The following is a 25594-nucleotide window of genomic DNA, read 5'->3' as shown; positions in this document are numbered from 1 at the left end:
TGTGCGGCAAGAAATTCCTTCAAGAGATTTGCATCCAGAATATTGGAGTTGGGCTCCCAAGTATTCTCAAGACTGTACCCTTTCCAAGAGATGAGGTAATCCCATTTTTTGCCCCAATGCCTGGAATCCAGGATTTCATTTACCTCATATATGGTGTTAACTTCTGAGGTCACTTCTTGAGGGGCAAGAGAGAATCAGGGGTTTCAGCAGTGATACGTGAAATACGTTGCGAATGCCCAAAGCAGGAGGTAGCCATAGTTGGTAAGTCACAGGTCCAAGTTGGCATAAAACTATGAATGGTCCTATGTACCGAGGAGCAAATCTCATGGAAGACATTCGCAGTCGGATGTGACGAGTACTTAACCACACCTTCTCACCAACTGTGAACTGTGGTGCAGGTCTGTGAAGAATATTAGTAGCTCCCTTGGTCTTTTTGTCCACTTCTTGGAGCATCTTGTTAGTATGGGTCCAGAGGCCCTGGAATTCCTGGGCGAACAGTTGGGCTGCAGGTGTGAGGGAACTATTAAGAGCAGCAGCAGATGAGGCAAGGGTTGGTTCCCATAGACTATCTGGAACGGTGAGGAGCCTGTGGCCATACAGGCATGGGAGCTGAGTGAGAACTTCGCCCAGGGCAGTAGAGGAGCCCAATTCTCCTGGCATTTAGTAGCATGGGATTTGAGGAAGGTCTAAAGAGTGTGATTAATCTGTTCAGATTGGCCATTCCCATGGGGTGGTATACAGTTGTGAAATCCAGGGAAATGCCAAATTTCTTGCACAGTGAGCACCAATATCTGGCCATGAAATGAGCACCTTGGCCTGACACAATGTGTTTAGGTAGCTCACGTAGCCATAAGAACAACTCTGGAGTCGAAGGAAGGCCAAGGAGTGGAATGAAGTGGGCCATTTTGGAGAAGTGGTTGACTACGACCCAAATGATAGTGAAGCCATTACAGAGGAGAAGGTCCACTATGAAGTCAATAGACAAATGGGTCCAGGGTTTCTTGGGGGCTGGCAATGACTGTAACAGCCCCCAGGGTCAATCCGACAAGGGTTTCTGCTCTGCCCAGGTGGGACAGGAATTCACGTAAGCTCAGACATCTCGTTGAATCTGAAGCCACCAATAATACTATTGAAGTAGGGCAAGAGTCTGACCGTGACCAGGGTAACCTGCAACACGGGAGTCATGGGACCATTTCAGTACCTTTTCTCTGAGTTTGCGTGGAACAACCATCTTCCCTGGTGAGATGGTCAAGATGTAGGCTAAGAGGATCTTAGCCAGAACAGTGAAGTGCGTGGGGGGTTCCAGAGTGTCTTAAGTCTGGAAAAAGCATGAAAGTACATCTGCCCGGGCACTTTTGAGTGCAGGTCGGAATCTGAGCTTGAAACCACAACACGTGCAAAAAATAAGGATCAGTGGGCCTGTTGGGCATTTAAGAACATAAGAAATTGCCATACCGGGTCAGACCAAGGATCCATCAAGCCCAGCATCCTGTTTTCAACAGTGGCCAAACCAGGCTACAAGAACCTGGCAAGTACCCAAACACTAAGAAGATCTCATCTTACTGCTGCCAGTAGAAGCAGAGGCTATTCCCGAAGTCAGCTTGTTTGATAGCAGTTAATGGACTTCTCCTCCAAGAACTTATCTAAAAATTTTTAAACCCAGCTACATTAACTGCACTAACCACATCCTCTGGCAATAAATTCCAGAGCTTAATTGTGCGTTGAGTGAAAAAGAATTTTCTCCGATTAGTTTTAAATGTGTTACTTTCTAACTTCATGGGGTGCCCCCTAGTCCTTCTATTATCCGAAAATGTAAATAACCAATTCACATCTACCAGTTCTAGACCTCTCATGATTTTAAAGACCTCTATCATATCCCCCATCTGCCATCTTTTTTCCAAGCTGAACAGCCCTAACTGTTGTGAACCTGCCCGCGAGGAGCGTGGGCAGGTCCCCTACCTTCGCAGCCAGTCGAGCCACTGACTCCGTTCACACCCGCTCAGCTGATCACGGCCAGTCGGGCCGCTGTCGTGGCTTCCTCTATGGCGCAGAGCCCGCGTTCCTCTTCTGCCCTGCGAGGCAAGGCTGCGCCACTGGTCCTCCCTCATGGCTGGGACCGCCGTTGCCGCTCCTGTGTGCTCCGACACGGCTGGAGCTGCTCCTGAGGTCCTCGGACAGCAGGGAGCAACCCTCGCCAATGCCGCAGTCCTTTCCCAGCAGGGAAGCCGTCCCTGCCGGTTCCTGCAGCCTTCCTGCTCTTTCTTCTGCTTCAGTCTTCGCGGCATGGAGCCGCTCCTGCAGCCTGCCTTTCGTCCATCTTCTTTGCAGGGCTGCTCCCGCTGCCTGCCTCGTCCTTCAGGCCTTCCACGTGGCTGAGAAGACGCCACAAATGATCCTGCCCTTCCTGGATTTCCCTAGGCATGGGCCCATGCCTCTCTTCTGTATTGCAAGGGCCAGCCAGATGTGACCCTCTGCTAGCTCCTCCCCGGGCGTTGTCCTCTTCAGCCCTACAAAAGGGCCCAGCTTTCATTCCAGCTTTGCCTTCGCAAGGAGTTAGACACTCCTGGGATCTTCCTGTCCTTTGCTCCAGGAGTCTCGCTGTTCCATCACTTCTTCAAGGTCCTGTGTTTCCTGTTCTTCATTGGAGCTCCTTGTCTTGTCCTGATGACCATGATCCAGTCCAGATGTCCTCCAGATGTTCCTGATGTCCACGGTCAGTCTTGTTGTCTGTCTTACAGTTCCTGAAATCTGTGTTCCAGTCCAGATGTCCGTCTCTTGTTCCTGATATCTGTGATCCAGTCCAGCTGTCCTGAACCCCTGGTTCCTCGTTGCCACCTTTCCTGGTGTGCCATGTCGTGGTCCGTGACCCAGCCCCATGGGCGGGCTGAGTAGGGCACCTCATGCCACTCTGCCTTCCTCATTACTGCAGCTCAAGCCTCCGGGAGACTTCCACTTGAATCCTTGTCTCTGGTCTACGGAGTTCCTTGCGCCTGCTCCGCCCATGCTAAAGACTCTGCCAGAACCTGTGCCGTTCAGCATGGTCCACGACGAGCCACTGGCGGCTGTGTAGGGCGTGCCCCGGTGCAGGCCTCTACAGTTTCTGCAACCTGCCTTTCTCAGTTACTCCACATCTCGTCTAGAAGCTACTTTGAGTCCAGCGTGGTCTGCGACCAGTCCTGCGAGTGGGCTGTGTAGGGCGCACTGCGTCACAGTCTCAACCCAGTACTTTTCTTGACTCTCCTGAATACCTTGAACCTTGCTTGACTCTTCTGAATACCTTGAACCTTGCTTGACCTTTCTGATTACCTTAAATCTTCCAAGTACCTTGTTCCTGAGTCTTTGTCTGTGAATTCAAGTATCGTGCTCCTGAGTCCTCGTCCAAGTAACTACATCTTCGCCTGAGCCCTCGTCCAAGAAGCTACATCTTTGCCTGAGTCTTCGTCTGAATCTTCATGTTCCAGTCTTCATTTGACCCTGGCCTCCATCTGGCCTGCCGCTTCTTGCCGTTACCCAGCGGCAGGTCCGAAAGAGCTTGGAATGATCGGAGGACTGTTCATAAGACCACCATTGCGTTGTTGGTCTTCCCGAAGTGTGCAGGTCTGGTGGAGGGTCAGTTCCTACAGTCATCCTTGTCTTCGCTCCAGCCTTGTGCCTGCTGTGGATTCCATCACCTATCTTCACTCCAGCCTCACTCCTGTCCAGCCCATGCTCGGGCAAGCTTCACCTGCCTCGGTACCTCTTCGAGTTTCTCTGGGGTCGAGCCGTGGCACAAGGACACAGAATCCCCTGGAAAGTGGAACCGCTCTCCCAGCTTATCAACATTCTAAGAGGCTTTGATAGCGGTAAACACTATATTCTAATAATGCTCGACCTATCGGCAGCCTTCGACACAGTTAACCACAAAATATTACTAAATAGTAGAGATGTGAATCGGAACTGATATCGGATCCGATTCTGGTTCCGATTCACATCTATAGAGATGTGAATCGGAACTGAAATCGGATCCGATTCTGGTTCCGATTCACATCTCTACTAAATAGACTAGAAGAAATCGGACTACAAGGCAAAACATTAAATTGGTTCAGCTCATATCTAAAAAACAGGTTTTTCCAAGTTCAGATCACTATTGCCTAGTGGCCTCACCACTGTTACCTCTCTCACAAATCCTGCATTCCACTAGAAACTAGTAAACCAGACATCAGTCTGGCAAGAGTGGCCATTGCTAGTACCAGTCTTTATCTACCAGTGGGTCTGGAAGAATCAATTGCTGAGTCAGAGTGTCTGGTTATTTTACCTCAGAAGTTGGCTGTAGTTAATCTTAGTTGGATGTACTATGATAGGGGCTGCTGAATGTGTAGAATGTCACATGTTTCAGAAGCCACAGCCTATGGCCCTGCAATGTCATTGATGCTGCACCAATATGTTCCTGTAGGCCAATGCGGGTACCATCCTGGCCCCACCAGTGTATCTCTAATCGTACCTAGTGAGTGCCTTAGAGCAGGGTAGAGTGGGAATGCATAGTGGACCCTCCTCCCCAATAAAGCCTGATCTTCACCTGCCTGACTACTCCATCATCTCTCTGGGAGACCTCCAGAGGCCCACCTAAGTCCAGGCGGTCCGGGTACCCAAGGGCTCAACCTGCGGAAACCCCGGACTGTGATTGGTGAAGCTCCAGCTTGCCTCTGTCTCCTTGTGAGCTCCGCCTCCTGGTAGCAGATGCTCTCTGGGTCTGACCAGAGGGTAGTACCAACTCTGCGCCAGGCCAAGGGTCCACCTCCAGTGCAACACTGAGTCTACCCATTTTCACCCTCATCTCATGACCCCTCATTCTACAGCCTATTTTCCATTGAAAAATGTTCTCCTCCTATGCATGGAAACCTTTGAGATATTTGAATGTCTCTATCATATCTCCCCTATCTTGCCTTTCCTCTAAGGTACACATGTTTAGATCTTTAAGTCTATCCCCATATGCTTTAGAATGAAGACCATAGACCATTTTAGTAGCCATCCTCTGGACTGACTCCATCCTGTTTATTTCCTTTTGAAAGTGCGATCTCCAGAATTGTACACAGTATTCCAAGTGAGGTCTCACCGGGGGGTAATATCACCTCCCTTTTCCTGCTGACCATTTTTATCGCTATGCAGCCAAGCATCTATTTGGCTTTTACTGTCACTTTATCCATTTGTTTGGCCACCTTAAGATCATCAGATACAATTACCCCCCAGAACTCGCTCTTCCTTTGTGCTTAGAAGAATTTAATCTCTACTACTGTACCTTTCCCTTGGGTTTTTGCATCCTAAATTCATTACTCTGCATTTTTTAGCATTAAATTTTAGCTGCCAGACTTTAGACCATTCTCAAGCTTCGCTAGATCGCTCCTCATGTTTTCCACTCCTTTCTGTAACAGATTTTGGTATCATCGGCAAAAAGACAAACCTTTCCTGACAACCCTGCCATTATGTTGCTCACAAAAATGTTGAAAAGAATTGATCCAAAGATCGATCCATGAGGCACACTACTAGTAACAACCCCCTCCTCAGAGAAAACTCCATTTACTACTATCCTTTGTCACCTCCCACTCAGCCAGTTTCTAACCCTGCCAGTCACTCTAGGATCCATACTAAGGGCGCAAAATTTATTTATAATTCTTTGTGCAGAACCATGTCAAAGATATTGCTGAAATCCAAGTACACTATGTCTTAGGGATGTGAATCGTGTCCTCGATCGTCTTAACGATCGATTTCGGCTGGGAGGGGGAGGGAATCGTATTGTTGCCGTTTGGGGGGGTAAAATATCGTGAAAAATCGTTAAAAATCGTTTAAAATCGAAAAATCGAAAAACCGGCACATTAAAACCCCCTAAAACCCACCCCCCGACCCTTTAAATTAAATCCCCCACCCAAATAACTTAAATAACCTGCGGGTCCAGCGGCGGTCCGGATCGGCAGCGGTCCGGAACGGGCTCCTGCTCCTGAATCTTGTCGTCTTCAGCCGGCGCCATTTTCCAAAATGGCGCCGAAAAATGGTGGCGGCCATAGATGAAAAAGATTGGACGGCAGGAGGTCCTTCCGGACCCCCGCTGGACTTTTGGCAAGTCTCGTGGGGGTCAGGAGGCCCCCCACAAGCTGGCCAAAAGTTCCTGGAGGTCCAGCGGGGGTCAGGGAGCGATTTCCCGCCGCGAATCGTTTTCGTACGGAAAATGGCGCCGGCAGGAGATCGACTGCAGGAGGTCGTTCAGCGAGGCGCCGGAACCCTCGCTGAACGACCTCCTGCAGTCGATCTCCTGCCGGCGCCATTTTCCGTACGAAAACGATTTGCGGCGGGAAATCGCTCCCTGACCCCCGCTGGACCTCCAGGAACTTTTGGCCAGCTTGTGGGGGGCCTCCTGACCCCCACGAGACTTGCCAAAAGTCCAGCGGGGGTCCGGAAGGACCTCCTGCCGTCCAATCTTTTTCGTCTATGGCCGCCGCCATTTTTCGGCGCCATTTTGGAAAATGGCGCCGGCTGAAGACGACAAGATTCAGGAGCAGGAGCCCGTTCTGGACCGCTGCCGTTCCGGACCGCCGCTGGACCCGCAGGTTATTTAAGTTATTGGGGGGGGGGTTCGGGAGGGTGGGGGATTTAATTTAAAGGGTCGGGGGTGGGTTTTAGGGGGTTTTAGTGTGCCGGCTCACGATTCTAACGATTTATAACGATAAATCGTTAGAATCTGTATTGTATTGTGTTCCATAACGGTTTAAGACGATATTAAAATTATCGGACGATAATTTTAATCGTCCTAAAACGATTCACATCCCTACTATGTCTATTAAAACTTACCTAGCAAACTAAAGGGGAGCAACAAAACCATTGAGCCCCATGACGAACAAACCTGCAAATTTTTGCTGAAACAAAGTACAGCACAAGCAGAAGAGTGAAAAACCATGATCAGTGGACTCCACAGAAAAGAAGAGACTGAAGGGGCCCCCATGTGGTTCAGATGTATGGTATAGTGGCATCCTGGGCATGCCCAGTAAGACATAATCAAAGTTCTAGATACATTAATAAAAAAGTTCCAGACTGGGTTCCATTGCATGATGTCACCTTCATCTGAGGAGTGCCATCCTGCTTATCCTTGAAGCAAGTGAGACACAGAGAATAGTTAGACAAGCAAAAGATAAAAACAGAGGAGAACAAAGAAGTTGTGATCACCTGGAATATTTCCATTTCAACTGATAAAAAGTATGATGCTGGAAAACCAGACAAACTGGTAAAGCTAGTTTGCTTACCATAAACAGTGTTTTCTTTAGAATGAGTTAGTCATTACATATAGGTGATGTTATTCAGCAGCACTGAATGAACTTCTCTCTCCAAGCTAGGAGAGCTTTGAGCTCTCCTGAGCATGTGTGGGAGTTCCTGCAGGGGTGTTGCATCCTGAGTCTCCTCAGATTATACTAGAGCTAATCTAACTATGTAACTGATTCTCCAAGGAGGTAGGTGGGTATTTCATAGCTAATTCATCCTGCTATCTATGGATAACACCATTTACGATAAGCAAACTTGCGTTTTCCTTCGATAAGCAGGCTGGATTAGCCATTATTACATGGGGCGTCCCAAGCTGATGGTTGCAGCAGAGCATTACTTAGTAAGCATCCTGGCCATTACAGTGGAGAGTGGAATACAGCGAGAACAGGTTTTGTAAAACTGCTTGTCCAAATTTATTGTCAGTCTTTGAAAAGTTTTTAAGACAGTAGTGGGATGTAAAGGTGTGAATGGAAGACCAAGTTACATTTTTGCAGATATCTTCAATAGGTGCTTCTCAAAGATAAGCAATGGTAGCAGCCATTGCTTTCACTTGAAGATTTTTCACAGAATCTGTGCCATGCTGTCCTGCCAAGGCATAACAGTGCTGCATGTACTCAGCCAGCCAGTCTTTTGGAGGTCATATCAAATGAACTGCTGAGAGATTTTACAAGTTTGTTTCTTAAAATATGCTAAGGCCCTTTTGCAGTACAGCATATGTAGGACTTTTTCACCTTCATGTGCATGGGTCCTAGGAAAAAAGGGAAGCAATACGATGAAGTGATTATTATGGAAAGCTGAGACTACTTTCAGGAGAAACTTCAGTTGAGTACAGATATCCACCCTGTTGTGGAGAAACTGCATACATGGAGGAAAGTGGATGAGAGCTTGGAATTCACTGACTTTCCTAGCTGAAGTCACTGCAAAGTGGAATACTACCTTCCGTGTTAAGTACTTTAGAGAAGCTCACACCAATGGCTCAAAGGGAGGTTTCAATAGTTGGGAAAGGATCACAATGAGATCCTATGGAACAGGTGGCTTGACATGTCATAGACCTTTCATGAAACAAAATTATTAGTGGATGAGTACAGATTGGTTTGGTGTCCACTTGAGTATGGTAAGCTGCTACTGTTATGTGAAGGGAGGCCTTGAGAGGCCTTTGCAAACTGTTATGTACACGCAGGCTTTGGCTAGATGTAGCAAGAGATGCCATGAGCAGCTGCTGCGCGAGAATAGGAGATGTGTGCCCTTCGACCTCGGTGAACCCAGAGAGGAGCTCTGGGGAACATCAAGGCTGGTGAGACAGATCCGTGTCTGGATCGAAGCCAAGCCCAGGCCCCTGCCAACCTGCATACCTCAGTGAGACCAACTACCCTTGGTTGGTCTCTGAATGGTCCTCCGACTACTCCAAGCCCTTTCAGACCTGCCGCTGGGAACGGCAATGGCAGCAGGCCAGACAGGAGACGAGAGTGGAGGAAGGCTCTGGAACATGAAGACTGAGACAGGAGACTTGGGGCGTGCAGACTCAGATGAGAAGCTTGGGATGTGAAGACTCAGATGAGAACCTTGAGCATGAAGACTCAGGATCAAGGTTCAGGACAAAGTCAAGTACTAGGTTGAGGTAGCGACGCAGTGCGCCCTACACAGCCCACAGCCCATGGGCTGGTCGCAGACCACGCTTGAGTGCAAAGCAGACTCCAGACGAATACGTGGTAGTTGAAGCCGGAACATGGCGAAGATTCAGTAGAAGCCTGTACCAAGACGCGCCCTACACAGCCACCCATGGCTGGTCATGGACCACGCTAGAATAGCACAGGTTCAGTCAGAGTCTTAGGCATGGAAGGAGCAGCCACCAGAACATCCGAGGGCCGAGACAATTTCCAGGGTAAGGGACCAAGATGAGACTTGGCTTCGAGCATAGGGTAGGGGGCCAAGACGAAACTTGGCTTTAGGCATGAAACATGGGACCAAGACGAGACTTGGCTTCAAGTGAAGATGACCATCTGGAAACTAGTGCTGCGAACAAGAAAGCAGGCTCATGCCACGCGGTGACGAGACATGACGTAACTCGCCAGAGAAGGTAGCAATGAGGAACCAAGGATCCAGGAAGCAGAAGCAGAGACAAGGCATCAGGAAGGAACATCAGGAAGACCACAAGACATCAGGAAGACAAAGGATAATCCAGAAGAGACCAGGAACATGAAGAACAATGAGGGATCCCATGAAGAACAGGAAATACCAGCAGGAGCGAAGATGAGAAGTCCTTGAGATGAACTAACTCCTTGCAAAGGCAACTAAGGACTGGAAGCTGGGCCCTTATATAGGGCTGAAGATCAGGAACGCCCTGGGAGGAGTCCAGGTGGGGCCCATGGCATTTCCAGCCATGGCCCTTTAAATCTCTGAAGGAGATGTGGCCCGCGCCTTAGGAAGCAGGAAACAGGAAATGCAGCACCACGGTCAGCGGCCCTGCACAGACGCTGACGATGGAGGAGCAGGGCTGGGCCGAGGAGCAGGCCCCGATGTCAGCAGTGGCTCCTGCTGCTGCAGGAAGGATCAAGGGCAGCTCCAGCCGCCAGGAAAGCCCAGGGACTGCGGCCTCCGGGCCGCAAGGCTGAAGAGAGTGTCGGCGGTGTTCCGGCCGCGAGAGGGGCCCGCTAACAGTGACTCCATGCCGCGCTGAAGGATGCTGAAGTCTGTGGCTCCCTGCCATGGTGAAGAAAGGCTGACTGCGGATCCATGCCGCGGAGGTAGTCGGCAGCTCCGTGTCGCGATGGTAAGCACAGTGTCATAACAGCTATAGAGCTGAGGAGCACTCACACCGAAGAGGTGGCAAGGCCTGAACCAGAAATGTGTCAACAAGTATTTCAGCAGGTGCTTAGGGTTGCAAAAATATATGTCCAGAGAATTTTATTGACACCATTTAGAATACCTATTCCATTTGAAGGCATAGTTTCATCTAGTTGAAAGTTTTCTAGATGATATTAATATGTCCACAGTCTCTGTAGTTAAGTGGAGATCAGCAATCACTGAGCACTCAACGTAATAGAAATATTCAAATATTTTCCATAGAAAAAGAATTTAAAGGAAAATAATTATTACATGAAGCTGGAGGGATGAAGGGTCAAGGAAATATGAGAAATACTTATTTACAGAGGGTGGTTAATGCATGGAATAATCTATCATCAGAGGGAATGAAAACCAATATAATGACAGAATTCAAGCATATTTGATACAGAAAGAAGAATGGTAGGCACAGAGTCAGAATCTTATAGTATTGCAAACAATCCACTCTTTACTCCTTCAAGAGCAGAGACAAGGGGAAAGCTAATAAGATAAAAAGGGACAGATAAAGGAATTATGAACAACACTGCAAGCCACAGGGTGGCTGGATTGGTACCCACAAGATAAAATTCCTCATAAACCAACTGGGTTGATGCCAGCAGGTTGGTAGGGGACGGACATCATCCCACAAAGTAATCGGACCTAGGCTGTAGATGTGCAGGCAACAGCCTCACTAGTTTGGATAGTTGTTTAGATTACTATAAAGCTTAGTGGTAGGATGTAAGCATGAGGGTGCTGGATAAAATATAGGAACTTGTATACTCATCTGTCCAGGATGGTGAAGAACCAAACAGGAAGACAATAAAACTGATCTGGGTAAAAGGGATACCTTACAAGTGGTCAAGTGTCTACAGCTAGCAACTGTATATATCCTTAGCAGTATAAACTGAAATAACTGGGTAGACTAGATGGGCCAATTGGTCTTTATCTACCTCCATATTACTAGATGCAAAAATACTTCACAGTAAAAATGACAGATTAAATAAAATGTGCAAAGAGAGTTACCTGTGAATCTCTGGAGGAATATATTTAATCTTGTTGTTGTTCAGATTGAGGATTATCAAATTTTCTAATCCATCTGTTGAAAGAAAAAAAATTTCCAGTGGAAAAGTATACACGCTTTACACTTCTAATTGTTAAATAGCCCTATATTTGAAATATGTATTATTGATTTTAACACACTTTTAAACCAAACTGCTTACAATATACAATATTGGTGGTGCATAATTGCACAGAAGGCCATTTTCAAAGGGTTTAGGTGACTAACTTTAAGAGTTAGGCTCCTAAATTTGAGCTTTTGAAAATTTATTACAGATGAGTGTCTAAATTTAGGCTCCTAGTTTCACTAGGCTCTGAAATTTAGTATCCTAGAAAATGGGTGCCTATGAGGGAGATAAAGTTAGGTGCTTAATACTGATTCTCAGAATTATGCACCTAATTTATGAGCCTAAATCTAGGCAAATAAATAGCAGGATTAAACTTAGGCTATCAATTCCTAGGTGAGGAAAGGTGAGAAATCTAAAATTTAATTAAATTTAAAATGAAAGATGCATCAGTTAGATACAATGATAGATCATTTCAGTATTATCAGAACTATAAAAAATGTTTCTCTCAGTTTTAAAGTAAAATTAGCCTTAATCAATTGTAACGTATGCCATTTGGAGCTCTCTAGCAGATAAAGATGAGGAGCCATAGACCATGCCCACAAAAGCTAGGATTGGCTGAAGTTCAGAGAAGAAGCTTTGCTGCATTGTTGCCAACCTCGCTTATTTACCGCGAGATTGGGCTTTTTGGAGTCATTCGCGGGTTTTTTTTCCGATTCGCTGGTTGCTTTTAATTGGGCTATTTTTTCTGCCAGTCGCGGTTTTTTTGGGCTTGTTGGGCGGGACTTCTGCTCTGAATCATGTTACAGTGATTGGCTGCTGCTGCTGCGATGAAGCCTGTCCATAGCAGGTGCACCCTATCCCTATATTGCAGCAGTAAGCCAATCAGAGCAGAGCTGCAAGCCTTGTTGATGCACACCACACGAGCACATTTTGTGGGCAGACCCAGCCAGCACAGCATCGCACGTGGGCAGACCTGGAACGGGAAGGCCAGCAGCACAGCATTGGAGCACAGCAGCAAGCAACAGCAAAGGAATCTTCAGACTGTGCAGTTACAGCCAGGTATCAGGAGGGGAGGAATTAGTATGTTGGGAGTGGGGAATGAGAGTGTGGGGGCCAGAGATGTGCTCAGAGGGGGTAGGGAGTGGGGAATGAGAGTGTGGGGGCCAGAGATGTGCTCGGAGGGGGTAGGGAGGGGGAATGAGAGTGTGGGGGCCAGAGATGTGTTCGGAGGGGGGGGGAGTGGGGAATGAGAGTGTGGGGGCCAGAGATGTGCTCGGAGGGGGTAGAGAGGGGGGAATGAGAGTGTGGGGGCCAGAGATGTGCTCGGAGGGGGTAGGGAGGGGGGAATGAGAGTATGGGGGCCAGAGATGTGCTCGGAGGGGGTAGTGAGGGGGGAATGAGAGTATGGGGGCCAGAGATATGTTCGGAGGTGGGGGGGGGAGAAGGGAATGAGTATGTGGAGGCCAGAGATATGCTCGGTGGGGGGAATCAGTGTGTGAGGGGCCAGAGATGTGCTCGGAGGGGTTAGGGAGGGGGGAATGAGAGTGTGGGGGCCAGAGATGTGCTTGGAGAGGGGTGGGGAGTGGGGAATGAGAGTGTGGGGACCAGAGATGTGCTCGGAGGGGGTAGGGAGTGGGGAATGAGAGTGTGGGGACCAGAGATGTGCTCGGAGGGGGTAGGGAGTGGGGAATGAGAGTGTGGGGGCCAGAGATGTGCTCGGAGGGGGTAGGGAGGGGGGAATGAGAGTGTGGGGGCCAGAGATGTGCTCGGAGGGGGTAGTGAGGGGGTAATGAGAGTATGGGGGCCAGAGATGTGTTCGGAGGGGGGGGGGGGAGAAGGGAATGAGTATGTGGGGGCCAGAGATATGCTCGGCGGGGGAAATCAGTGTGTGAGGGGCCAGAGATGTGCTCGGAGGGGTTAGGGAGGGGGAATGAGAGTGTGGGGGCCAGAGATGTGCTTGGAGAGGGGTGGGGAGAGGGGAACAAGTATGTGAGGGCCAGAGATGTGCTCGGAGGGTGTGGGGAGGGAGGAATGAGTGTGAGGGGCCAGGGATGTGCTCGGAGGGTGTGGGGAGGGGGGAATCAGTGTGTGGGGGGCCAGGGATGTGCTCGGAGGGCGTGGGGAGGGGTGAATCAGTATGTGGGGGGGCAGGGATGTGCTCGGAGAGCGTGGGGAGGGGGGAATCAGTATGTGGGGGGTCAGGGATGTGCTCGGAGGGTGTGGGGAGGGGGGAATCAGTGTGTGAGGGGGCCAGGGATGTGCTCGGAGGGCGTGGGGAGGGGGGAATCAGTGTGTGGGGACCAGGGATGTGCTTGGAGGGGAGAATGAGCATGAGGGAATTTGCTGTACCAGCTTCTTGCCAGGTAGTAATATGCTGAAGCGATTCAACGAAAATATGTATCGTGACAATGCTGACAATATAAAGAATGAAGAACTGGCTGTTATCACTAATTGTCAGACCTTGTTTTAGTTAACTGTGAGAGCTACAACAATTTATTACAATAAAGTCAGCTGTTTTGAGTGCATGACAAAAGTATTTCAAGTGTTAAATGCTATAAAAAATAAAAAAAAAGTTTCAATCTCACGTGTTTTGGGCTTTTTTTGGGCATGTTTTTTGGGGAAAAAAAGTGCTTGTTCTTTCATGAAAACCTGGCAACCTTGCTTTGCTGGGAACAAGGAAGTTCCCAGCAACTGAAAGGTTACTGAGACATGCTATAGTACCCAGATCGTGAACTGGACCTGGTTGTGAGTTCTGTGAACTGATTCTGCGTATGTACTACAAACTTGAAAGTAAAATCTCTACACTATTATGAGTCATTTGAAGCACTTGGACTTGTTTCTGAGAAACTGTAAACTATTCATACTTCATGTGCTATGGGAGCTTGCATTAAGTTTTGAATCTCTGTGGTGAAAGGAACCTGTATATCTGTTTGTGATAATCCTGTTGTGTGAATAAAGCCACGGATTGGAACCTGAAAGAAATTGTGGTTTACATACACTCAAGCTCAGAACCTAATAGAAACTCTTCTTTGAGAGCCTTCAAATCACAAGTCATTAAAATGGATGGAAAGGGGGGCAGAGAATACTAGAGAGCTGTAGAGAAAAATGGATGTATGGGGTCAATTTTCAACAAATGATCAATTTCTAAATTAGGAGCTCATTTTCAAAAGAGTTACACATATAAATGTAACATACTATTGTAGCACCTTTTACACACTTAGCTGTAACTTTCAAAAGGGAGTGCAGGCACACATATAAAATGGCCTCGACTCTGGGGACAAACCAACACAGATATGTAAAGCATGCGTGCACATGGCCTGTTAAGTCTGGAGGATCACGGGATGACCCCGCGAACCATTTTACTCACTCCCAATGCTGCTGGACCTGTTGTGCGGCTAAGACGTCGCCTCAGTCCACCAACTCCACTCAGTGTGGCACAGGCTGCTGCCAGCTGCCACTCACCCAACTTCCCTTAGGTGCTTGTGCACCTGACGGTCCCACTCTTAAAGGGATTGCAGCAGGAGCTCAATTGCGGCCCCCTCTGTTGCTTCTTGGGAGGAGCCTTTTGTAGAGAGGACCAGGTGATGTCATCAAACACCTCAGGTATAATTCTCCTGATGTGCCTTGTCCCTCAGTGCGTGTTGCCTTCATTCCTGTTTACCAGCATTCCTGCTCCTGCTCCTGTGTTCCTGTCTTGTTCTTGCCTTCTTTCCCTGCTTTTGATTTCCTGTCCGCCTTGCTCCATCCTTGTCTGATTGCCCAGCTGTGCTTACAGTTGTCTTTGCCTTTGTCTTCATCCTTGTCTTTATCTTGTTTTTCCTTGTCTTCCCTTGGATTAACCTCCCAGATTCTGACCTTTATTTTCGATGTTGACCTCCCTTGATTGCAGCCTGAACCAGATCTTATGCCTTGGATCTGACTTCACCCTTTCTGCTGCCTGCTCTGACCTCTGGTCTGCCTCCGATATCTCCTATCTGCTGCCTGCCCCGACTTCTGGCCTGTCTCTGGTTTCTCCTGACTGCCACCAGCCCTGATCTCAGTCTGTCACTGGACTCTCATCTACCCGACTGCCCTAAGGACCCAGCTACGTTGTGCCAGCACCCAAAGGCTCAGCCTGCCAGGGAGGCAGCTGGTATAGGTGAAGCTCCAGTTGTCTTGTCATAGAGTGTATTCAGCTGTTGGCGTGTGCCAACCACACCACAGCCCTAAGGGCCCACCAATACTGAGCTCACTACATAGCCTAGGCACATGTATTTGTGTGCTTAATTGTAAGACTGTGCGTGCCAGCCGTGTAAGTTGGCTTATGGATACGCAACTGCCTGTATTTTAAAACAGATGCGCATCCAGACGAGGACCAGTTTCACCAGTTCATCCAGTATTCTCATAGGTCCTTCCAACCCCCCTGGGTATACAGCCTTCAGGTCCCCTAGTTATGCCAGATCCCTCACAGATGCCTGTATTTTTTTTAACTTACACTTCCTTGATAGTAGAAGTAAAGTTACGTGGCACTGGACCTGGGCATGCGCCCAGACATGTAGTTACTTGTGTGCACATCTCTTGGCCCCGCCTCAGAATGTCCACGCTCCCCCAACACCACGCCTCTTCTTCTAATGTGAGATGTGCACGCATCTGCCAGCTTTATAAAATAGGGTGGACACTCATTAGTGCTAGATGTGCACCCATCTCCCAATTTCAGCGAACTTCCAGCTTTTAAAATTCACCTCTTAAAGTGCACTTAAGCATGTAAAATTTATTGACAATTCAATGGCATATATTGTAGCAATTTTCAAAAGTCCATTTATAAGGGTAAAGTGCATTTATACAGGTTAAATCCAGTTTTAAGCATGTAATTTTGAAAATTATCCTAAGTTGCTTAAATTTCGGTCCAAATTTTAGCTGGAAATTCACCTAGGCCTCTCAGTTTAGGTGCTCTTCCCTAATCAGTTTTCAAAGGGGCTGATTTAGATGCCTTTTAAAACTGATCCATGTGTGGTCTTCTGCACCAAAGTCGCATTTTGTGCTTTTTTAACATAAGTCTGGTAGTGGTCAGGTGATGAAAGTTTGATACTGACACAGTCATATATGTGAGTACTGAAAAAAAACCCAGGAACATGCTGGCTGAGGTTGGAAGATTTAAAGAGAAGAACATGGATCTGCAGTAGAGAAGTCCAGGACAGTGAGCCTGGAGCAACTGGTGAGAGCAGAAGGCAAATTTATACTGAGAAGGAAAGCAGTGATTGTCTTTATCTAACCTGATCTTGCTTTGTAGGAGAGGCCCAGCAACTGTGTCTGGACCCATTCTGGGAAGTGCTACCTATTATTACTGCCATTTCGGAAGGAAGGGGGAGAACCAGGATTGTTGCCACGTAGCTACATTTCAAGTATTTTTTAACTTTGGGGGAGTGGCAGTCCTGAGTTGAGATGGGGATCATCCCTGACCCCCCATTCAACTTCCCATTTTTGCAGTGCAACTTTTTTTTTCTGGCTACCTTTTAAGGCAATGGTGGTCCCTGGAGGCTAGGGCCGCCATCACAAATCAGAGCCACTAGGTGTGTTCTTTTGCCCCGCGATGTTTGGCCATAAGACAAACGAACACGCCATAGACCTGCAATCTTTTTTCGGGGAGGGGCCCCATTACTGCGGTAACTTTGCCCTGCGATAGTGGGACCCCTCCCATGAAAAAAAAATCGTGGCTCGATGCATCTAGGCCTAAGTTAGCCGAATAACTTTAGACCTGCTTCAGAGCAAGTCTAAAGTTATCTGGTCTTGTGAGGATAACTTCCTACTTAACTGATATCTGGACTCCCCAGCTATAATCCTTGGAAATTTTAATTTATATGTAGACAACTCTACACGCTCAACCAACTGCGAAGCTTTCCTAACTGCCATGTCAGCCTTGGGATTCAAGCAATTAATCAACAAACCCACCCACAAAGCGGGCCATACGCTGGATCTCATCTTTGTGAACTCAGGCATCTCACCTACAGCACAACCAGCGTGCAAACAAGTTCCCTGGTCAGACCACGCACTAATCTCCATCACCATTTCCCTGGCACAACCGAGCAACAAACACTTCCCCCTACCATCATTTCTTTATAGGAAATCCTGCTCCACTGAACTCCTCAGCAAACATTTAGCCCTAGAACTCCCCCTCATTGATGTCTCCACCCCCAACTCTGCCCTCCACTCTTGGTCCAACATAACAGAAACAGCAGCAAACAAACTCTGCCCACTGACTACAAAAAAACTCAAACACAATGCGTCCAAAAGACAACCATGGTTTAACGAGGAACTGCGAAAACTCAAACATCACCTACGACAGAAAGAAAGAAAATGGCATAAAGCTCCATCATCGACCACCCTCTCGGATTATAAATTCGCCCTCCACTTATACATGAGCTCTACATTAAAAACAAAAAGAGACTTCTATGCTCACAAGATTCATAACCTCATCTTTGACTCCAAAGCCCTTTTTGCCTACGTTTCTAATTTAACAAAAATCAATGCTCCCGACATTTCATTCGACCAAGCTCAACCAAAAGCAGATGAGTTGGCCCTCTTCTTCAGCAAAAAAGTCACCAACCTTCTTACACAGCTGACACCTAATACACTCCCACCTTCCAGCACATATTTCCTCCCCAACAAAGACATTTCTCTCCAATTTTTCTAACCCATTACAACTTCAGAGATCCAAACAGTTCTAAAGAAAATAAAACCATCTTCACATCCATTTGACCAAATCCAGACCAAACTGCTTCTGCAAATCCCTGATACAATCTCCAAAGCGCTGGCGGACATTATAAATTGTTCCTTAGCCCAGGGAATCTACCCAGACGACCTTAAAATGGCCTCCATCAAACCTCTCCTAAAGAAACCGAACATGAATCCCAACGATCCAAACAGTTTCCGTCCGATCTCCAACCTCCCATTCATAGCCAAAGTCATGGAAAAACTAGTTAACACACAATTATCGGACTACATTGAAGATCGCCAAATTCTGTTCCCTAATCAATATGGATTCCGTAAAGCATTAAGTACCGAATCTCTACTCATCTCCCTTACAGACTACCTCCTCATCGGCCTCGATAAAGGTAATGCCTTCTTACTGATCCTACTGGACCTCTCGGCTGCATTCAATACTGTTAACCACTCCATCCTACTAAATCAGCTGACGAATATCGGCATAACAGGAACAGCACTGGCTTGGGGAACAGAGGCTACAAAGTCAAAATACACAATAAAGAATCTCACTGTTATCCTTCCTCACTAGGGGTTCCTCAGGGCTCCTTCCTCTCACCCACACTCTTTAACGTCTACCTTCTCCGACTCTCAGCTCGATACTGTAAAGTGCGGCTGGAGATTCCCCGTCTGTAACTTGCTGTGGGCGCACAATTCGGACGCATAAGGCGATCCTGCGATACAGTCTCCAGTTTCACGCGTCCTTAGCGCTTCTTGAAACCGACGCGTAACCCTTTCCACACCTGGCATGTATATGATATGTTAATGAACGAATTAGCTATTTAATGAACGAATTAGCTATTTCCTCCGATACTGTGACGCGCGCTCCGATTATCTCCTTTCTAACCTGCTATTTTGCCGCGTCCTTAACCTGTTAGTTTACCGCCTACCCTCTACCTGGCGTTAGTGTAGTGTTCGAACAGTTACATACCGGACTGCACCATGGACGACCTGCTTGTTTTTGCTCTGGCGCTATTTATCATTCGGTGGAGATGAAGATATGCTCGACTGAGCCGGCGGGCGCGCGTTTATCCAGGCAGTGGCGGTGGGAGCCGGCGGGCGTGCGTTCATCCGGCGAGCTGTCATCGAGGCGGAAGCCGGCGGGCGGGCGTGCTGTCATTGAGGCGGGAGCCGGCGGGCGGGTGGGCGCGCGTACATCCAGGCAGCGGCGGGAGCCGGCGGGCGCGCGTTTATCCAGGCGGCGGCGGTGGGAGCTGGCGGGCGCGCGTTTGTCCAGGCGGCAGCGGTGGGAGCTGGCGGGCGCGCGTTCATCCAGGCGGCAGCGGGAGCCGGCGGGCGGGCGCGCGTTCATCCAGGCTGCGGCGGCGGGAGCCGGCGGGCGTGCGTTCATCCAGGCGGAGGGAGCCGGCGGCGAAAGCGGCCTCCAGCAACCCCTGCCGGCAGTGAATGAATGCACGCCTGTGTACGCCCGTGCAATTTCGGCGCTCAAGGCAGGGCATTAGAGAACGCCGACGTCACGTGCCGTGACGTCAAACGTCGTGACGTCACACCTTGAGCGCCGAAATTGCACGGGCATACACAGGCGTGCATTCATTCACTGCCGGCGGGGGTTGCTGGAGGCCACTTTCGCCACCGGCTCCCTCCACCTGGATGAACGCACGCCCGCCGGCTCCCACCGCCGCCGCTGCTTTCTTGGCTGCAAATGCTAGGCATTATCAGTAAAGAAAACATCCCAGTTCTGCTCCCACTGTTGAATGTGTTGCTGTGGATGCAAAGTGTTTTTTTGTTTTTACAGAATTGGAGGTGCTGGATAACTATTGTCATCCCATCCTATTCTGTAGAATTTTGGGTTAATGATATACCCCATATTTCACTGTCATATAGTAGAATTGGTTGAATGATATGCAATGAAATAACTGTAATAGTAGTTTTACTGGGGTTTGAAACTGATCAGGGGTTTCTTTATTGCACAGAAGATCCTCAGAGCTTTTTCTTGTGGTTATAACAACACTGAGGCTGGTGGCACCTTCTAGACTAAGATTTATTAAGGCATATGTTTTCAAGAGTCCACTTCATCAGATGCATCAGTGGTCTCTAGTCCTTGAAAGCGTACACCTCAATTAATCTATACAGTGCCATCAGCCTCTGTGTTGTTTTTGTTACTACATATTAACAGAGTTACCTCTCTGGAAGTTTTTTTACAGTATCTTTGTGGCCGACTTATAGCTCCCAGATGCATTTATGCATAGTCCAGGGTGTGCTTTATTTATGGCATAGTTAGGTAAAATTTAAAGTGATGTTGGAGATGTTTTGTTGTTTTCTGGTAAATCATCAGTTTTCTCTTTTTAAGATTCACTTTAGGACATACAATTTATAATAGGTTTCTAGGAAACTTAGGATCCTCTGCAGACCTTCTGAAGTAGGGGATAAAGTTATCAGATCTTCTGCATGCATCAAATTTTTGATATCTGATTGATTTAGTTTCGATCCTATTAAGGATCCTTGGACTGAGGTGGTGCTGGCACAACCTGCAAGAAGGAGCCCTGCAGGTCATCACCATCGCCAGGTAGACTCAGACGAGGCAGAGGCCCAGCTGGAGCTTCACCTTTACCAGTCCACGTTCCCCTTAGTTGAGTATTTGGGTGCAGGGACTGGCATGTTTTAGGTGGGGCCTCTGCTGAAGGCAGCAAGATTCATCGTAGGGTAGATGGATTGGGGAAGACGGAGGTCAGGTGTAACCGGCTGAAGTCGATGGCAGGTGGCAGACAAGTATATCCAGAGGAAGACAGTGGTCAGTGGCAGGCAGAGATCAATGTATCTGAGATCAACCAAGGTCAAACCAGGTATCTGTCTGAAGGGAAAAGCGAAACATATAGGCAGGGTAGGAAGGCATGGAGAAGAATAGGCAAGAGATGAGGGAGACACTGAAGAACTGAAGAGATGAAGACAAGGATGCTGGACGAAGAACTGAAGAAAGACGCAGGAACTGAAGACAGATGCAGGAACAACTAGAACTACTTGGAAGTAAGTGAACTGTTGCTGAGGCAAGTTGCTGTTTGGGAGCTGCCCTTTTATAGGCAGCACTGGTGATGTCATCTTCAGGGGCCACGGGGCTTTTCCCGCTGTGTTCCTTTTAAGGACCGAAGGAAGATATGTGCATACACCTAGGGGAAGGCACAGCATGCTACAGTTGGTGGTGGCCTGCTGCATCATAGCCAGTGGCTTTCTGCCCCACCGGGGATTGGCGCCTTGCTGTGTGGTGGCCAAACGGGGCTTCTGCATGCCAAGCGATGGCATGGCTGGCCTGGGGCTGGAGTAAGGATGGCGGTTCGCAGGGTTAGCCTGCGGATCGACAAACACAACAGTACCCTCCCTCTTAAACCCCTTCCTTGAGACTTTGGGTCTCTTGGGGGTACCATTGGTGAAATTCTTTAAGAAGGTTCTTGACCAAGATATTGGAAGCTGGTTCCCAGGAATTTTCTTCTGGTCTGTAGTTCTTCCATGAGAACTCCCTCTGACAGTCCAATACTTCTTCAACTTCGTATATAGTATCTTCCTCGATAGGTACATTCTGAGGTTTGGGTAGTGCCCTAGAGTGCCATGAGAGAACCACAGCTTTGAGGAGTGCTACATGGAAGACATTATGAATTTTTTGTGTCAGTGGTAATTTTAATCGATAGGTGACTGGTCCCAGATGCCGGAATATAGAAAAAGATCTGATGTAGCACAGGGTCAGAAACATGGAAGGAAGTCACAAGCGTAAATGCCGTGTGTTTAATCAGACCTTCTCTCCAATTTTGAACTGAGGGTCTGGTCTCCTATGGGCATCTTTGGTCCTCTTTGGTCAGTCTGTGGCTCTTTCAATCAGGTGATTAATTCATTCCCATAATTCATGCAATTCTTGTGCAGAGAATTGAGTTGCTAGTGACTGTGTTGTCATGGGTAGTGGTAGTGGGGGCAAGGGTTGCTTCCCATAGACCAGCTGAAAAGGAGAAGATCTGGTGGCTGCGTTGATGTGGGAATTGCAAGAAAATTCGGCCTATGGTAGAAGGGTGGTGCAGTTATCCTGGAGCTCATTAACATACAAGTGGAGGAAGGATTTGAGGGTGCAATTGCTACGCTCTGCTTGTCTGTTCCATTGGAGATGGTAGTCTGTGGTGAATTCAAACATAATGCCAAATTTCCTGCAGAGGAAACGCCAAAAGTGAGCAGTGAACTGGAATCCTCTGTCAGACAGTGTGTGTTTGGATAAGCCATGTAGGCAGAAGATGTGGAGCATGAAGAGGCACGTTAGCTTTTCTATCAATGGGAGTCCCAGTAGGGGAAGAGAGTGCACCATATTAGAGAATCAGTCTAGCACCACCGAAATCATGGTGGTGCCATTTGACAGTGGGAGGTCGACAATGAAATCCGTGGCAGGTGGGTGCAGGGTTCCCTGGGGGCTGACAATGGCTGTAACAGCCCTCAGGGTTGGCCATGCAGTGCTATTCACTGTGCATAGGTAAGGCACGAGTCAACATTTGCCTTGATATCCGGCTTTATCTTGGGCTACCAACAGTATCATTGAAACAACTCAATGGTTCATGCCCGCCCAGGATGACCTGCGACACGAGAGTCATGGGCCCATTTTAACACTTTATCATGGAGTCTGGAGGGACAATCACTGTGGTTGCCAATAGTATCCTGGCAGGGTCGATGATGTGTCTTAGATGTTCAGGTTCATCCTCCATCTGGAAAGAGCGAGAGGGCATTTGCCCTCAGATTCTTGAGAGCAGGTTGGTACCTCAGTTCGAAATCAAAGCAGGCAAAGAACAAGGTCCATTGGGCCTGCTTTGCATTGAGCCGCTGAGCTTGTGCAAGTGTTCAAAGCTTTTGTGGTTGGTATATATTGTGATTCGGTGTTGAGCTCCCTGAAGAAGGTGACGCCATTCCTTGAGGGCTAATTTAACCGCCAGAAGCTCTCAGTCTCTGATACTGTAGTTACGCTTTGCTGGGGACAATGTTTTAGAAAAGGAGGAACATGGGTGGAGGACTCCCTCTGGTGAATGCTGGCTAAGAACAGCCCCTATGCCCAGTGACGAGGCATCAACCTATAGAACGAAAGTCATGTAGGGTCCAGTTGGCGCAGGCATGGCTCATTGGTGAAGACATTCTTTAATTTCTAAAAGGCATCTAGAGCTTCAGGTGGCCAGTCTTTGGTGTTGGCACCCTTGCAGATAAGAGCCATGAGTGGTGCTGCCATGGAGGAGTAGTTTGGGATAAACTGACAATAATAATTCACAAATCCCAAGAATCTCTGTAGAGCTCAAAGCCCCTCGGGGTAAGGCGAGTCCCTGATGGCCTTTACTTTGGCGTGCAGAATCCATCTCTAAAACTATGTACCCCAAGAAGGGGAATTCCTCTTGCTCAAAAAGACACTTTTCCAACTTGGCGTAAAGGTTGCTCTTGCGTTGTTATTGGCGGAAGAGGCGGACATTTCGCGGTGGGAGCCCAGCTTGTGAAAAGATTAAGATGTCATCTAACTATATGACCACACAGGAGTAGGGAAGGTCACAAAAAATCTCATTGACCATTTTTTGGAAAACAGCAGGTGCATTGCAGAGCCCAAATGGCATAACTACGTATTCGTAGAGTCCATCCTGGGTGTTAAACACTTTTTTCCACTCGTCTCCAGCCTTGATATATGTGAGGATATATGCCCCCCTGAGGTCCGGCTTGGTGAATATCTTAGCTTCTTGTAGATGATCAAAACGTTCTGTTATTAAGGGTAATGGATACCGGTCATTCTTGGTGATGGTGTTCAGGCCATGATAATAGATGCACGACCTGAGGGAGTCACCATTTTTTCCAACAAAGAAGAATCCAGCGCCTGCTGCGGACAAAGACAAGCTAATAAATCTGCATTCCAGGTTCACTGGATATAGTCTGTCATAGCCTGGGTCTCAGGTTGGACAGTGGGTAAACCTGGCTGTGTTGATTTTTGCTTTCTGGGAGTAGTTCAATGCCACAGTTATATGGATGGGGTGGTGGGAGGATTTTGGCTTTCTACTTTGAACAGACGTCTTGGAAATCTGAGTACTATGGAGGGCACCTAGGACATGCCACTTTCATATTCCAAGAGGGTTTAATATGCTTCAAGCAGGAGTCCAAACAGTTGCAGCCCCAACAGGCAAGTTGCAGGGTAAACCAGTCGAACTGTGGTTGATGCCTCTGGAGCCAAGGTAGGCTCAAAATGATAGCATGAATGGCTCTGGAGATTACATGCAGGCTGAGCTTCTCCAGATGTAGGAAGCCAGTGTGCAAGGTCATTGGTGCTGTTATTAGCGTGACTCAACCAGGAAGAGGGTTCCATAAATGGATGAGATGACTAACGGAGCAGCCATACTGACCATTGGAATCAAGAGTTGTTCGACAAATTCCTTAAGGATGAAATTCTTTATGCTTTAGTGGTGAAGCATATGAAATGTAGCTCTAGGATCATGGGGACCAGTAGTTGGGAAATGGGAATGGTAATGGCCTAGGGTCATTTTTCCCACTAGGTGCAGAAGTTTCTTGACCTCGGGGGACATTGAGCCAACAAGTGCCCTTAGCCCACATAATACAGTCAAAGACCCTGCTGCCTGCGGCAAAGCCTTTCTTCCTGGGATAAGTAATATGGGTTCTTCTATAGTGGATGAAGTGGGTAGTGGAGTGGTCAGAGACAGAAGGGATTCTGAAACCTTGGTGCCAAGGCAACACTCCTTCTCCCAGACTCTTTGTTGTTGCCAGTGATCTATTTTCTTAGTCAGGGATCTAAGTCCCTCCAATGAGATGGGAAAGTCTCGGGCAGCAAGCTCATCCTCAATCCTGGGTGCAATGCCTTCAAAGAAAATAGTGATCAGTGAGTCTTCTCTCCAGTTCAATTCAGATGCTATGGTCCAACATGAGATGGTGTAATCTGCCAGTATTTTAGAGCTTTGGCATAAATAAAGTAAGTTGGAGGCCATTATTTTTGCCTAGCCTGGTTCTTCAAATACAAGCTTGAATTGTTCTAAACATTGTTGCAGATTGAGGAGAAGTGGGTCACCCCTCTCCCAGAGGGAAGATGCCCAAGCCAAGACAGGGCCATCATGCAGAGTTAGTATATGAGTAGTCTTCGCCTGGTCTTTCGGGAATAATGGAGCCTACAACTGGAAGTGCATGTGGCACTGATTCAAGAACCCATGGCAATGCTTGGGGTCTCCAGTGTACCGGGGTGGAACTGGTAACTGGGGAAGTGGCTGATGAATGAATTCTAGAGGTGGCAGTGCAGGTACAAATAGTGAAGGCACTGCCGCATTGGTTAGCGTGATCAGCTAGGTGGCCAGTTGGTGCATGGTCGCATTCAGGAGCCCCAAGGTCTGCTGCTGATCCTGTAGCCAGTGGGCAAAGCCCGGGATGACCTGCAGGGAACTCAAGCCCACTGAGATCATGGCCTCAGCAACCTGTTCCATTCATGGACCGAGACAGAGTTGACACAACCTGCAGGGAGAAGCCCTGCAGATCCCCAGCGTCAGCAGGCGGACCCAAACGAAGCAGAGACTCAATTAGAGCTTTGCCTTTACCAGCCCTCATTCCCCTCGGGTTGAGTCTTTGGGTACAGGGGCCAGCAGGTCTTAAGTGGGGCCTCTGCTGAAGGCAGTGAGATT

At 48.1% G+C, this 25594-nt stretch overlaps 1 protein-coding gene across 4 annotated transcripts in view; it reads right to left on the bottom strand.

Annotated features, from left to right (window-relative positions):
• LRRC69 (leucine rich repeat containing 69) overlaps positions 1-25594 on the bottom strand; it is an 89685-nt gene that overhangs the window by 39753 nt on the left and 24338 nt on the right. For all 4 annotated transcript variants that reach the window (XM_029591659.1, XM_029591655.1, XM_029591656.1 and 1 more), the window contains exon 3: positions 11128-11200. In XM_029591659.1, the coding sequence (XP_029447519.1) occupies positions 11128-11200 (73 nt within the window). The remainder of the gene's footprint in view (positions 1-11127; positions 11201-25594) is intronic.

Source organism: Rhinatrema bivittatum, chromosome 2 (assembly GCF_901001135.1).
Source record: "Rhinatrema bivittatum chromosome 2, aRhiBiv1.1, whole genome shotgun sequence".
Taxonomy (NCBI): domain Eukaryota; kingdom Metazoa; phylum Chordata; class Amphibia; order Gymnophiona; family Rhinatrematidae; genus Rhinatrema; species Rhinatrema bivittatum.
The sequence above is the reverse complement of the archived record's forward strand: the minus strand, read 5'-3'. Positions and strand labels throughout refer to the sequence as shown.